This window comes from Phaseolus vulgaris, chromosome 7 (assembly GCF_000499845.2).
Source record: "Phaseolus vulgaris cultivar G19833 chromosome 7, P. vulgaris v2.0, whole genome shotgun sequence".
In the NCBI taxonomy this organism is placed as follows: Eukaryota; Viridiplantae; Streptophyta; class Magnoliopsida; order Fabales; family Fabaceae; genus Phaseolus; species Phaseolus vulgaris.
Genome location: NC_023753.2, coordinates 31,407,505 through 31,423,623, shown reverse-complemented (window position 1 = coordinate 31,423,623; position 16,119 = coordinate 31,407,505). Strand labels below are relative to the sequence as shown.

At 46.0% G+C, this 16,119-nt stretch overlaps 1 protein-coding gene across 1 annotated transcript; it reads right to left on the bottom strand.

Moving 5' to 3' along the window:
• Positions 1–10,376: 10,376 nt before the first annotated feature.
• LOC137829394 (uncharacterized) lies at positions 10,377–12,964 on the bottom strand. Its single transcript, XM_068636196.1, has 2 exons — positions 12,531–12,964; positions 10,377–11,586 (listed from the first exon to the last, which is right to left on the bottom strand). The coding sequence occupies exons 1-2, from the start codon at positions 12,962–12,964 to the stop codon at positions 10,377–10,379; spliced, it is 1,644 nt and encodes a 547-aa protein (XP_068492297.1).
• Positions 12,965–16,119: the final 3,155 nt, after the last annotated feature.

Below are 16,119 nucleotides of genomic sequence, written 5' to 3'. Positions count from 1 at the left end.
AAAGAAGAAGAAAGTTTCACGTTTTCAACAAAAATAACTCTTTCATTCTTCTTAGGTATGCACATTCTCTTCTTCACTTTACCCAACTTCTTTGTTACACTTTTTATGATTATATATTATTTATCATTATATTTATTCGTCTCTCATTTCTCCTCTCTTTTCTCTATAAATTTGTTCTTTCGTATCATTGTGCACTTTTTTTCCTCTCTTTTTCATTTTCCCTATATGTGTCTCCGTGTCAATATTAAACGAGTACTATTCTCGCCAGCTGACTCGCTTGCTGGTTGACATGAATGACAATCTCTGACTCTCCTATCTCCGCTTGAGAATCGAACTTCCTTGGTTGAAGAATCTCTCACCTGCAAAGACAAATGACGCCTTGACGGTCGTTTGCACTTCGACTTACGACAATGAAGATCACTTCGGCTACTCCCAACACCACATCGTTAAGGAGTTCATCGTCTTTGTCGATCGTACCGCCGCCAAACGCATCCCTCAAGGCCAACGGTAATATGTACAACACGAAAGTTCCTTATGTGATCAATTATATGTACCCCTCATGGTCAATTATCTGTTGCATTATCAAGAGGTGTTTCATAAGCTTCAACAAAAATTATTATTAAAGAAGGACACCTCGAAGGAGAAGATGAAATTTTACCAAAAATGTTGTTTGTAAAGAGATATTTTGTTATCTCAAAAATCAGGTATTATCTTTATACTTATATTTTATTTTATTATTCTAAAAATATATGAGAGAAAATATTTGTCATTTTTCGAATTCTTTATTTTTATAAACTAAATTTTGAATTTTGACCTTAAACTTTGAATTTCTAATTTTAAATTTTGAATTTTAAACTTTGAATTTCTATTTTTAAATTTTGAATTTGAAATTTGAAATTTTGAATTTTGAATTATGGAGTAAATGTAAACATAATTCAAAATGGTTTAAGTCACTCATCTTTTCACTTATTCAACCAAACATTTTTCTTCAAACCTCATCCTTCTCCCTTTTTTCTTCAATGGTTGAGAAAAACCAGTTACATCATCCAAGAACTCAATTAATGTTGGATGTAAGAAGTGAACCTTTTCTCAAAACTGTGATGGTGACTCTTTCATTCTTCTTAGGTATGCACATTTTCTTCTTCACTTTACCCAACTTTTCTGTTACACTTTTTATGATTATATATTATTTATCATTATATTTATTAGTCTTTCATTTATCCTCTCTTTTCTCTACAAATTTGTTCTTCTTTTCTTTGCAAATTTGTTCTTTCGTATCATTGTGCACTTTTTTTCCTCTCTTTTTCATTTTCCCTAGGGGTGTTTTCGTGTCAATATTGCTAGTACACATCGGAATATCTTGTTTTTGATCTATTCTCTTTCATTCTTTTTGAACTTTTACTGAGTTTTTTTTCAGGGGGAGTGAGAGAGAGAAAATCTAGAGCGAGAGTGAAAACAATGAAGATTACACGCCATTGTTAGTGCTTAGATGCACAAGTGAAGGTTATGATCCCATGATTTTCGTGAACGTTTCTGACAATGAATATCACTTCGGCTACTCCCAACACCACATCGTTATGGAGTTCATCGTCTTTGTCGATCGTATCGCCGCCAAACGCATCCCTCAAGGCCGACGGTAATATGTACAATACAAAAGTTCCGTATGTGATCAATTATGTGTACCCCTCATGGTCAATTATCTGTTGCATTATCAAAAGGTGTTTCATAAGGTTCCACAAAAATTCTTATTAAAAAAGAACACCTTGAAAAAGAAGATGAAAATTTACCAAAATTGTTGTTTATAAAGATATTTTGTTATCTCAAAAATCAGGTATTGTTTATTTAACACATAAATAGAACAATACCTCATTTTTGTTATAACAAAAAATCTTTATAAACAACATTTTTGGTTAAATTTCATCTTCTCTTTCAAGGTGTTATTCTTTAATAAGAATTTTTGTTGAAGCTTAAGAAACACCTCTTGATAATGCAACATATAATTGAACATGAGGGGTTCATATAATTGATCACATAAGGAACATTCGTGTTGTACATATTAACGTTGGCTTTGAGGGTTGTGTTTGGTGGCAATAAGATCGATAAAGACGATGAACTCCTTAATGATGTGGTGTTTGGAGTAGCCAAAGTGATTTTCATTGTTGAAAGCGTTCGCGAGAATCATGGGATCTTCATTGTCGAAACCTTTTCCCAAAACTGTAATGGTGTGTAATGATGCAGGAAAAAAGAAGATGAAAATTTCATGCTTTCAACAAAAATAACTCTTTCATTCTTCTTAGGAATGCACATTCTCTTTTTCACTTTACCCAACTTCTTTGTTACACTTTTTGTGATTATATATTTGTACCGCCCTGGTAGTCGGAAGTGATGACGTGACAGCAAGCTATTATGCAGGCGTGTTGAGCGGGGCCCATGGCTGGCAGAAGGGAAGGAAGTCGGGGGGCTCGTGTTGTCGCCAATTATTAAGTTGGCGTGCTCCGATCAATAGCATACCTAAACCGGCGGTCACCAGGATTGAGATGAAGTCGCCGGATGCGAACCCAGACGACCTAGTGGTTAGAGATCGCCGAAACAAGTACATCGCCGAAGATGAAGTCGTCAGATAGTCATTTCCTAGCTGGCCAAAGGCTGAGGTCGGGTAACGGCTTACCTGAACATGCACGGTGAAGCAAGAGAAGTAGATCATGAAGGCGGCCGGCGAGACCACAGGGAAGGTGTGTATGAAGGCACCCGTACTCGCCACGCAGAAGAGATCACGCTCCAAGGCAGCTATGCACTGAGTTGTTTCATGCATAAGTAACTTAGCCAAAAGCCTGAAGAGTAAGAAGTGGCGCCCAAGCCAAGGATGCTCCAGATGGTGACACGTGTACAGCTGGATGCGAGCCACGTGTCCAGATGTGTAACTGTCAGGAGAGAGAAAGTACGCAGGTATTTAAGAGATTCTAACGAACTTCTGAGGTACGCACGTTTAGATTACTTCTTTACGCTTGCGAGAACTTGAGTACGCTGAGAGAGAATTTTGCACGGTTCCTTAGAGTTCTTGAGTTTTCTCTTAGTATTTGGTGGTTCAGTCACTGACTTGGGCGTCGGAGCGTGATCGGCCAGAGCGGCGCCGTTCTGTCTTTTGCAGGTTCTTGAGGTGAATCAAAGCGAAGGACCGAAGCTAACACGGTGCAGAAGTCGATCCAGATTTGACGAGGCAAGACTCCAGCGTCTTGGTCAACAGGCAGGATCATCAGGCGCTCATCGTGGGGCCGTGTAAAACTTGTTTCCATCCACAGTGTGAGTTCTTGGAAGTTTCTGCAGTTTCTGTGCGGTTGCGTGCTGGTGCAACCATTTTCCGCCGTTCATTCAAGCTTTGTTCGGTAGATTCGCGTTTTCCACCGTTCGTTTGAGTTCTTGTTCGGTGAGGAGAGGTTTTTCGCTGTTTACGCGAGTTTCAATCGGTGAAATCGAATCCTCGACGTTCGTTCGGACTTTTCGACCGGTGAATCAGAGGTTTTGGTGGAAAAACTGAAGGTCTGCGGTGAAGTCGCGAGTTTCTGTGAAGGTTTTGCTGTCGGTTGTGCTCTTGGTGTTCTTTGGAGTTTGCGAGGTTCTGACCGATTGATTGCTAGATCGATCGTTGCTGAAGAAGGTGTTGTTCGTCGCTCATTGTGATCTGTTAAGTTTTCATGAGAAAGATGAGAAGCAACCGTTCAAGTCCAGTTGTGCCCGTTGCTGCTGAAGGCGCCATGACTATGGCTCAGATGGTGGAGATTATGCGTGCGCTGCAGGCGAATGTGGAAGCCTCGCGCATAAAGCAGGCTAGGATGCATGAGGACCTGGTCGCCTCTCGGGCCAGGAATGAAGAGCTCAGCAAAGTGACTGAGGAATTGCGCCAAGCTCTTCAGGAGCAGAGAGGGCGCCCAGTCGTTGAAGAGGTCGCGCCGTCGTCGTCGCCTCGCGTTTTCCCCATGCCTTTCGCACAGGTGATCACAGACACGCCTATCCCTGCGAGTGTGGTACCCGTGAAGGCTGTTTTCACCGGCATGGAGGATCCTGAGGCACATCTCACCACGTTCCACACGCAGATGATGCTGTCAGGAGGCTCGGACGCTGTGTATTGCAAGATGTTTGTGAGTACGCTCCAGGGAACAGCGCTGGAATGGTTTGTGAGCCTGCCTACTGGCCACATAACCAATTTCCAGCAGTTTTCGAAGCTTTTCGTCGAGCAGTACATAGTGAACAAGGCGCCGCCTCGGGTGTCTTATGACCTGTTCGACATAAGGCAGTATCAGGGAGAGTCCCTCAGGGACTACTTAAATCGTTTTGGGGCGCAGATGGTCCGCTCGCCAGCCAAGGACGAAGAGATGTTGGTCTACGCCTTCAAAAAGGGCGTGTTGCCGGGACCTTTCTGCGAGGCACTGATCAGGGCTCACCCCGCCACGTTTGCTGAGGTTAGGCGACTTGCGGTGGCCCACATTGCTGATGAGAGCGAGGTCGCCGAGAAGAGAGGGAGCGTGGCCCCGGCTAGGCCACGTGCCCTGACCAGGATCCAGCCACAGAGGGTGCTGGAGACAGCGGCGGCCAAGAGGGATCAGAGGGCCCGCCATCCTTATGATCCAAGAAAAAACAAGGGCAGGGGCCCAGGGAGTACAACCGTCCACCAAAGCATAAGTTTGTGATGGGATTGGCGGACCTGATCGCCATTCCCAATATAGCAGCCAGGCTGAAGGCGCCGGAAAAGGTGGGCGACAAGGTGTTGGGACCATAACCAGAGGCCTGGTGCGAATTTCACCAGGGCTTTGGTCACACCGTTGATTCATGTTTAGCATTGGGATACCAGCTCGACGACCTGGTCAAGAGCGGTTTCCTTAACGATTACCTGCTGGACAGAAGAACGGGGGGCACGTCAAGCTCTCAGCCGGCGGGTGGTGAGACTCAGCAGCATGAGATGCCCACTCATGGAGAGATCCACACCATCGCAGGAGGTTTCTCGGGTGGTGGATGCACCGCGTCACAGAGGAAGAAGTACGTGAGGTCTGTGATGACGGTGGACATGTTCGAAGATCACTCGCCGGATGTGGACATTACGTTCACAAAGCAAGATCTCCGGGACGTTGTACCTCATGACAACGATCCTATAGTCATCTCGCTGGTTACGGCGGGAAGGAAGGTCCACAGGGTTCTGGTGGACCAAGGAAGCTCGGCAGATGTGATGTTCTGGCCGACTTTCACACAGTTGCAGTTGCCCCTTGACCAACTGAGGCCCTATGGAGGGTGCTTGTATGGTTTCGCTGGCGATCAGGTGGAGGTCAGGGGGTATATAGAGTTAAGAACTACGTTCACGGATGAGGCGGGCTCGAGGACGGAAAAAATCAAGTACCTCATCGTGAATGCTCCCTCAGCGTATAACATTCTGTTGGGAAGACCAACACTCAACAGAATAGGAGCTGTGCCTTCAACCAGGCACATGAAGGTGAAGTTGCCATCGATGGAAAGGGTGGTGATCACCATCAAATCTGACCAGAAGGAAGCGAAGAAGTGCTACGAGAATAGCCTGAAAAATAAGAGGTCAGTGAGTTACATCACAACGACGCTGCCTCCCGGAGTGAAGCCCAAGCCGGCAGAGTGGCGAGTTGTTGGTACGACGATGGAGGTGGTAGCCGGAGGCGACGTCGCCATGATGGATGCTGAGGCTGAGGGAGAGAACGCCGAGCGGGAAGAAGAGGCGAGGAACCGCCCCGAGGAAGCGAGGGAGCTGGGAATCGCCAGGGCGGTGATCGCCAGGGAAGCTAGACCCAAACCCGTCGAGGAATGGCTCGAGAGGGAGATCGGGGGAAAGGTCTTCAAGTTGGGAAGATCCTTAGACGCTGAGCTCCAAGACCAGATTGCCAAGGTGATAGAGCGGCATCTGGATGCTTTCGCATGGTCTGCCTTAAACATGCCAGGAATTGACCCCGACTTCTTGTGCCACCATCTAGCAATGGACAACGAGGTCAGACCAGTGCGACAGAGAAGAAGGAAGTTCAACGAGGAGAGAAGGCAGGCGATCAGGTATGAAACCCAGAAGCTCCTCGCTGCAGGCCATATCAGGGAAGTCCAGTACCCTGAGTGGCTGACCAATGTTGTGCTGGTGAATAAAAGCAATGGGAAGTGGCGCATGTGCGTCGATTTCACTGACCTGAACAAGGCTTGCCCAAAGGATTCGTATCCTCTGTCAAGCATAGACGCCCTGGTGGACAGTGCTGCGGGGTGTAAGTTGCTGAGTTTCCTGGATGCCTTCTCGGGGTACAACCAGATAAAGATGCATCCCATGGATGAAGAGAAGACCGCCTTCATGACCGAAAGATCGTGCTACTGCTACAAGGTGATGCCCTTTGGGCTGAAGAACGCGGGGGCCACGTACCAGAGGTTGATGGATCGGGTACTTGCACCGATGCTGGGAGGAATGTGCAAGCATACGTGGATGACATGGTCGTGAGCTCGCCGGAGAAGAGCAAGCACGTCGCGGACTTGGAGGAGTTGTTCACCACAATCACCAAGTTCAGTTTAAAGCTGAACCCCGAGAAGTGCATTTTTGGCGTAGAGGCGAGGAAGTTCCTGAGATTTATATTAACTGAAAGGGGAATAGAAGCCAATCCTGATAAGTGTGCTGCCATTTTGGCGATGAGGATCCCGGCTACCGTGAAGGAGGTGCAGCAACTTACAGGTCGGATGACCGCCTTGTCTCGTTTCGTATCAGCCAGCGGAGAGAAGGGTCATCCGTACTTTCAGTGTTTAAGGCGAAACAACAAGTTTGCCTGGACGAAGGAGTGTGAAGAGGCCTTCGTCAAGCTTAAAGAGTACCTGGCGAGCCCGCCGATTTTGTGCAAACCGCTGGTGGGAACCCCTCTCAGGTTGTATTTTGCTGTAACTGAGAGGGCGGTAAGTGCGGTGCTCGCCCAAGACCAGGACCAGGCTCAGAAGCCTATTTATTTCGTCAGCAAAGTGGTGCAGGGCCCGGAGGTGAGGTATCAGGCCTTGGAGAAAGCCGCGCTGGCTGTGGTATTTTCGGCGAGGAGGTTGCGCCACTATTTTCACAGTTTTACAATACTGGTGATGACCGACTTGCCCATCCAGAAGGTTCTGAAGAAGCCCGATGTAGCTGGGAGGATGGTGAAGTGGGCGGTGGAGCTGTCGGAGTTCGATATCAAGTATGAGCCCCGAGGTTCGATCAAGGGGCAGATTTTCGCTGATTTCGTGGTCGAACTCTCTTCAGAAGCAGCACGAGTTGAGGGGGATGATTTCCGTTGGGTGCTCTCGGTGGACGGATCATCGAACCAGCCGGGTAGCGGTGATGGAGTCATCTTGGAAGGGTCCAACGGCGTGTTGATTGAGCAATCCCTGAGGTTTGCCTTCAAAGCCAACAACAATCAAGTAGAGTATGAGGCGCTGATCGCCGGAATCTTGCTGGCCAAGGAGATGGGAGCTAGGGTGCTGATGGCTAAGAGTGACTCGCTGCTGGTCACGAGACAAGTAACAGGCGAGTTCCAGGCCAAGGATGCACAAATGGCGGCTTACCTGGAGTATGTGCAGGTGAAAAGTTCCTTTGTCTCCTTTGAAGTGGTGCATGTGCCTAGAGAGCAGAATGCCCGAGCTGACTTGCTAGCTAACCTCGCCAGTTCGGGCAAGGGGGGTAGGCAGAGGACGGTGATCCAAGAAACTCTGAAGACGCCTAGAGCATTTGTGGCAGATCACCTGGTTCTTCAAATAAGCAAGTCGACAGAGAAAGCAACGAGGAGTCACAGGTCTCTGACTCAGGAGACCTTGAGATCGCTGAGAATAAGAGCATGTCGGGGAGAGGGGGTGAACATGACGCAGGTCTGCGCTACGCATGAGCCAGACACGTGGATAACGCAGTACCAGCGATGCTTGGCAGATGGCCTTCTCCCGCTAGATCCGACGGAGGCTAGGAAGATAAAGAAGAATTCTAGCAAGTTCACAATGATTGATGGCGAGTTGTATAGGTTTGGGTTCACACACCCACTACTGAAATGTGTGCACGGAGAGAAATGTACAAGAATCATGGCCAAGCTCCATGAAGGGATATGTGGAAGCCACATCGGGGGTCGAGCCCTGGCCGCAAGAGCCCTCCGTGCAGGTTACTATTGGCCTACAATGAGAGAAGACTGCAAGAAGTACGCACAGTGTTGCAAGCAATGTCAGCAGCACGCCGATTGGCACAAGGTGCCTCTCGAGGAGTTGAAGTCGATTTACAGCCCTTGGCCGTTTCATACATGGGGGATCGACATTCTGGGACCTTTTCCAATGGCGATCAGGCAGATGAAGTACTTGGTGGTGGCAATTGAATATTTCACCAAGTGGATCGAAGCAGAACCAGTGGCCCAGATCACCGCACACAAGATCGAGAGCCTCGTGTGGAAGAACATCGTGTGCCGGTTTGGTGTGCCTAAGCATCTGGTGTCGGACAACGGGACTCAGTTTGCAAGTCACCTGTTGAAGAAGCTGTGCGAAGGGGTGGGAATTCAACAAGTGTTTGCATCCGTCGAGCACCCTCAGACAAATGGCCAAGTAGAGTCCGCCAATCGGGTATTGCTAAGAGGCTTGAAGAGAAGGCTAGAGAAAGCCAAGGGATCGTGGGCTGAGGAAGTACCCCGTATAGTTTGGGCGTACCACACCACCGAGCAATCAGGAACCCATGAGACCCCGTTTAGTTTGGTCTATGGATGCGACGCAATGATTCCAGTGGAGATCCAGGAGAGCTCGCCGAGATTCCAGAACTTTGTAGCGGAAGACTCGAACGAGGAAAAAAGGTTGAATCTGGATTTGCTGGATGAGGTCAGGGAGGAGGCAAGATTAAAAGCTGAGGCAGTGAAAAGAAGGATTGAACGAAGATATAACTCGAAGGTGATGCCAAGGCAGTTTAAAGAAGGCGACCTGGTGATGAGGAAGGCCCACCACCAGTACGAGATGGAGAACAAGTTATCGCCTAAGTGGACGGGACCGTTCAGAATAACCGAGGCGCTCGGGAACGACGCCTACCGCTTAGAAACATTAGAAGGAGGGGCGATTCCTTGCACTTGGAACGCCACGCACCTCAAGTTGTATTACAGTTAAAAGCTTTGTAAGTAAAAACAAACACGAAGAGCTTTGCAATGTTTCTGTTAAAACAGTTTGATGGGAGCACTCTTTTTTCCCTAAGGAGGGTTTTTAATGAGGCCACCCAATAAAGAAGAGTTTCCAAAGTTTAAAGTGTTTTAGATTGCATGCTGGTTGTTGTTGCGAAAGTTTTGAAGAAAGACCTTGTCACTCGCATGTGATTTAAGGCAAGTTTGAAGATATACTACATGCTTTCTAAAAAGTTTTTAAGTCCCCATCGTTTTTCGGCGATTGGCGGCATCAGTTAAAGATAGAAGTCCTCATCGTTTTTCGGCGATCAGAGGCACCAACAACGTTTAAAAAGACCTCAACGCCCTCGCGCGTTCTGAGGCGAGAAAGAGTTAAAGACCTCCTCGCCGTCGAGCGAGTGCAGGCGAGAAAGAGTAAAAAGTCCTCACTGCTTCCAGGGGAGAGAAGATGTAGCCCCGGGGCAATGTAGAGGCACCAATAAAAAGTCCTCAGTGCCTCCAGGGGAGAGAAGATGTAGCCCCTGAGGCAATGTAGAGGCACGAGTTAAAGACCTTCTCGCTGTCGAGCGAGTTCAGGCGAGTTAAAGACCTTCTCGCCGTCGAGCGAGTTCAGGCAAAGGTAAAATCCTTCTCGTATTGAACGAGTTCAGGTATGGTGTAAAGGGTGGAAGAAGTTCAGAGGGTGGCTTAGGTAGGTTCGAGGAGAACGCCCAGCCACTCGGTTCCTTGTTCTGAAGGTCAGGGAGGTAGAGAAGGATCCGAAAGGCGCCTCTACCCCCAAATGAGGGAACAATAGCCAAGTGGTGAAGGCAAGAGGAAGCATACATCGCCAAGACCCTCTGGAGATCAGAAGAAATCCAGGCGATGGCATGAGTAAGGGCCCATTTGATGGAGCAGATCAGGTGAGCTATGCCTTAAGCTATCAGTTGGGCTGAAACTTGTTGTTTAGTGGGTAGTTTTACGATGAAGATCGTTGCTTTAAAGTTCACGAGTTATTAAGATACTATCGTTCGAGAATTGGTAGTTTGGTCGAGCTCGAAGCAGTAAGTAAACAGTTACGCCTGTAGAATTGCTAAGTCAATTTTGTTTAAGCGGTTTTTACAAGAAAAAGCAAGGCAAGCAGGGAGATCATATGAAGAAGCATAGAGATTCATGATAAAGTGGCATCAGTTCAAATACAAAGAAAGAAAGTTATTACAAAGTTTGTGCAAAGAGAATAGACAAATGGGTGATGGAGGGAAGCAGCTAATCTTCAGAAGGGACGATCTTCCCATCCACCACTTCGTTGCATATTGAGATCATGGAGAGGTCAAGCTCGGGGTACTGGCAAGCGAATTGCTCCAGGGCAGCATCAAACCCGGCGGCGAGGACTTGGGCGGAGCTTAGCTCAAGCTCTTCGTTTTGTTGCTTGAGCCCCTCGGTTTGCTGTTTCAGTTCGTCAGCTCGCTTCTTCAGTTCTTCAGTTTCCCTGTGAGTCTGAGCGAGGTCTTCAGCAACCTTCTGGTTTTCCTCCCGCGCCTGGACCAGCTCTGCAGCGATCTTTGCATTTTTCGCTCTAGCTACGGCGAGCTCAGTCACGGCTTCATCCCTCTCCTTTTCAACTTTTCCTAGGAGAACCTCCCAATCGACCGACCTCTTTTCAAGGTTCTCTACCTTGGCTGCATCCGCTTTGATTGATGCCTCCAGGTCAGCCACCTTGAGACGGTAGGGAACCAGCTTGCTCTCTAGCTCGATTTTCTCTTGAGCTAGGAGGTGCAACTTCTGGCGCAGATCAGTGGCCTCTTTACGCGCCACCCTCAGCTCGGTGCTCATGGCGTCCTCCACCCTTGAGTGTTCGATTTCCGCCATCATAAGGTTGCAAGATAACTTCTCCGCCTCGATCCTTATCAGGCGATTCTCCTCTTCGAGTGTGGAGATATCGTCCTGAAGTTTCTTGTTGGAGCTCTCCACAGCCTTGGATATGATAGAGGGGAGGTCCTCTGCCATCATTTTAAGCCTAGCTGTGAAGGGCCCCCATATACCTTTGACCGCAAGGGGAAAGTTTGCAACCGCTGTTGGTGGAGGCGCTGAAGGAGCTTGGTGCTGGCTCTCACCACCGCCCTCTTGGATTGGTTGCCGAGTTTGAGCTTCTTGGCGTGGTGGTGATGTGGGAGACTCGGTGATGATTATTGGCGAGTTATGAGCACCTTCATCCCCACCTGGCGCAGCCTTGGCGATTGAGGCCGTTGAAGGAGGACCCTCTCCAGCGGATACAAATGGCGTGGAGGCGCTCAGAGGGTTCTCCTTGAAGTTGGGCTTGTTGGCCTCAACCGCAGGAAGTGCAGCTGCCAAGGGCACTGCTTGGACTGGCGGTGTTGGAGCTGGGGGAGAAGGTGGTGTTGGTGTTGGGGGAGAAGGTGGTGTTGGCGTTGGAAGGGCAGGTGGAGCAGGTGGTGAGGAAGGTGCCGCCCTTTTCCTTTTGGTGATAAGGCCATCCTCTGTTGCCTCATCGTCCTCTTCTTCATCTTCTTGGACCACTTGAGGAGTTTTCTTCTTTGGTTTTCTCAAGATGAGTTTCTTTCGTTGAGGAGCGGGCAGTGCCTCTGGAGGAGTTGGGCCTTGAGGGGGCGACCTGCCCTGAGCAGCGGCGATCTCCACCACCGAGTTTGGCACGGTCTGAGAACCCGATGCCAATTTATGGGTTCGGGCGAGCGCCCTCAATTCAGCTAGCTTGCCTTTGCCCAGCATGAGATCTGCACAGTGCAAAAGTATATAAATACATGTGCAAACAAGACAAGTAAATGGCGCAGGAAATAAAAACCAGGCCTAGTGTGCAACCAGCAGGACGCCCAATAACAAGTAACAGAGATGCAACACAAGATAAAGCCTAAAGGTCGAAGTAAGGGCTAACCTATGTGAGCTTCGAGTTGGCTCTCGAGGAACTCGAAGGTGATTATTGAAGAGGTAGGGAAGGTGATGTTAGCGGCTGCTACGCTATTCTAGAAGAGGCATAGATCCTTGTCCAGCTCGCCCATGTTGTCAGGACTTCTAGGCCTTCTGAAGCTTCCCTTGGAGTCCTTGTTTCCCTTGTTTACCCAGTACAAGGGAAAACCGTCGAGCAACGAAGGGTCTTGGTCATTCTGGCGCACTTGGACGAATTTACCTTTCCAATCTTTGTAAGATTGCTGGAAGATCGAAAGGATCGACCTCCCAGCAATTCCGTTCAGGCTCACCCAAAAGCGATCTCCAGGATTTTTGGCCTCGAACAGGAAAAGAAATACATCTACCGAGGCCGGTAGTCCCAAGTGCGCGCACATAATCTGAAACGCCCGCACGAAGGCCCAACTGTTGGGATGAAGCTGGGCGGCGGCGATGTCGAGCTCGGTTAGGAGTTCCCGTTCAAAACGGGTGAGGGGAAACCTGAGTTTCACCTTCTTGAAGAGGGTGGTATACACGAAGCAGAACAACTCGCCATCGTTCCCCTTGTCATCCACGCAGATCGGCACGTCAGGAGGGCAAGACAGCACCATCAGTTTATCATCATGCTCCTTGTGGAACGAGAGGTTGGGCTCATCCCCTTTCTTCAGCCGTAGCACCGCCAGTGCAGAGTTCACTGAAGAAGTCTCCTTCAACAGAGTTGAGGTGGCCCAGGGGTATAGCTTCTTGTACTCCGGAGAGGGAATGGGGGCTCCTCCGGCGACTGGTGGAGTTGCCTGAGCAAGGTTGGGGCGCGAGGTTGCAGGTCTCTCAGCCTGGGAAGAGGAAGCACCAAGTGGTCGCGGTGGGTTATGCACTTGGGAAGGAGGGTTTCTCGACGAAGGAGGAGGGTTCGCGGTGGTCTTTGTACGAGCCATCGCGGGAACTGCAAAGGAAAAAGGAAAAGAAGGATGAGCGAAGGTCGTAGAGGTCGACTTGATTGTGAATGAAGGATGAAAAACGAACGAACGAAAGTTCGTTGTGATGAAAGAAATGGAAGACGAAGCCCTAAGTTACGAAAAGGGAGAAGAAGAAGAAACAACCCACAGCGTATGCACCAGACAGTTAATGGATGATGCGAATCGGTTAAAATGCAGCAAACATCAACAGAAGAAGTAAAAGAGGTACCTTTCGATGATCAGACAAACGTTGAAGGGGGTTGGAGATCGAGAGAGTCGAAGAGCGTCGTGGGTTTGCAGAAGAAGACTCAGAGCGTTTCGAAGGCAGGAAGATGATGAAACAGTAAAAATGAAATGGGTTTAAGGGTTTTTCAAGCGATTTTTGGAAGCGTAAACGACAGCTAAAGATGACCGTTGATGAAGCCACGTGTCGAAGCGATTGGAAAGGTGTTTGGTGGAGCGTCAGAAAAGCACAAAGTACGAACGTTTGGAATTCTGCGCCAGCGCCACGTAGATCGGTAGTGACGTGACTTCTCTAGTCTTTTCGCTGGACAAGTCTTCGCTTAAGACTGGGGGGCTTGTGTACCGCCCTGGTAGTCGGAAGTAATGACATGGCAGCAAGCTATTATGCAGGCGTGTTGAGCGGGGCCCATGGCTGGCAGAAGGGAAGGAAGTCGGGGGGCTCGTGTGGTCGCCAGTTATTAAGTTGGCGTGCTCCGATCTCTAGCATACCTAAACCGGCGGTCACCAGGATTGAGATGAAGTCGCCGGATGCGAACCCAGACGACCTAGTGGTTAGAGATCTCCGAAACAAGTACATCGCCGAAGATGAAGTCGTCAGATAGTCATTTCCTAGCTGGCCAGAGGCTGAGGTCGGGTAACGGCTTACCTGAACATGCACGGTGAAGCAAGAAAAGTAGATCATGAAGGCGGCCGGCGAGACCACAGGGAAGGTGTGTATGAAGGCACCCGTACTCGCCACGCAGAAGAGATCACGCTCCAAGGCAACTATGCACTGAGTTGTTTCATGCATAAGTAACTTAGCCAAAAGCCTGAAGAGTAAGAAGTGGCGCCCAAGCCAAGGATGCTCCAGATGGTGACACGTGTACAGCTGGATGCGAGCCACGTGTCCATATGTGTAACTGTCAGGAGAGAGAAAATACGCAGGTATTTAAGAGATTCTAACGAACTTCTGAGGTACGCACGTTTAGATTACTTCTTTACGCTTGCGAGAACTTGAGTACGCTGAGAGAGAATTTTGCACGGTTCCTTAGAGTTCTTGAGTTTTCTCTTAGTATTTGGTGGTTCAGTCACTGACTTGGGCGTCGGAGCGTGATCGGCCGCAGCGGCGCCGTTCTGTCTTTTGCAGGTTCTTGAGGTGAATCAAAGCGAAGGACCGAAGCTAACACGGCGCAGAAGTCGATCCAGATTTGACGAGGCAAGGCTCCAGCGTCTTGGTGAACAGGCAGGATCAATATTATTTATCATTATATTTATTCGTCTCTCTTTTCTCTTTAAATTTGTTCTTCTTTTCTTTGCAAATTTGTTCTTTCGTATCTGTGTGCACTTTTTTTCCTCTCTTTTCATTTTCCCTAAGTGTGATTTTTGTCAATATTAGGCGAGTACACATCTGAATATTTTGTGTAATTTTTTTGTTTTTCATCCATTCTCTTTAAACTTTTACTGGGTTTTTTTTAGAGGGAGTGAGAGAGAAAAGGAACACGTGCCAATACGATCATACGTTCTTTGTTTGAACTAACTAAAATGGTAAGAAATGACAAAAACTTATCCGTAAATCAAATAGAAAATTGCTCATTATATCAAATGGAAAACTAATCCATAAATCAAATAGAAAATTGTTCCTTATATCAAATGGAAAACTCCTCCCTCACTTATTTAAATTACGGAAAATTGTTGTAAATCAAATGAAAATAGAAAATGAAAAGGAGGTTTGATGGGTTTTTATAAAGCCTACAGTTTAGTTGAAAATTTACAAATTTTTAAATTTCAATATTTAAAAAATTTAAAATTATGATATTTGAAATGTTGGAAATTTAAAATTTTGATATTTGAAATGTTTGAAATTTAAAAGATTTATCAAACTTTAAAATTTAAAAATTAAAAAGAAAAGAGGAAATGACGCAATGTTCATAGCAATAAAATCAAATATTGATATAACGATGAAATAAGAAATAAATTGAAGGAAGTTAAAAAGTGAATTTGAAAATTTAAATATTCAAAATTTTAAAATTTGAAAATTTAAAAAGTTGAAAATTTAATTTTTTTTTATTTTAAAATTTTGAAAATTTAAAAGTTTAAAACTTTTAAATTTGAAGTGTTTCAAAAAGCTTTAAGGGTTTGAAAAATTGAAGATGAAATTTTTTGAAATTTTAAAAATACGAAAATTTAATATTTTGAAATTTAAAGTCTTTCAAAAAGATTTTAGGTTTCAAAATTTAAGATTAAAAATTTTGAAAATTTGGAAATTTTAAAAATTTGAAAATTTACAAATTTTGAGGTATTTCGAAAAGACTTTAGGGTTTGAAGTTTTGAAAAATTTTAAATTAAAAAATTGAAAACTTTAAAATTTTTAAAAGTAGGAAATAACGCAATGCTGATAATAATGAAATAAAATCAAGTATTGATAAAGGATAAAATAGAGAAAAAAATTAAGGAAAGTTAAAGAGGGGAATCCCCTTTATTTATAATATATATATATATATATATATAAAGAAGTCACAAAATGACAAATATATCCTCTCGTATATTTTTAAAATAATAAAGTAAAATATAAGTAAAAGAATAAAATTGGAATAAAGTAAAATGGAGGTTAAGAGGGGAATCCCCTTTATATGTAGGTATAGATAGATAACTATTATCATAATTATTTTCATATTATTATTATTATTATTATTATTATTTATACCTATATATAAAGAAGATTTTCCTCTGCTCTAAATTCTTTTTCTATTTCATCCTTGTATCAATTTAAATTCTTTTTCTATTTTATCCTTGTATAAATATTTGGTTTTATTTTAGTATTATGAACATTGCGTCATTTCCTATTTTTTCTAAAACATTTGGAACATGTAGAGGGGTCGTTTTGAATTGAAATAACAGTTTTGGATTTTAAA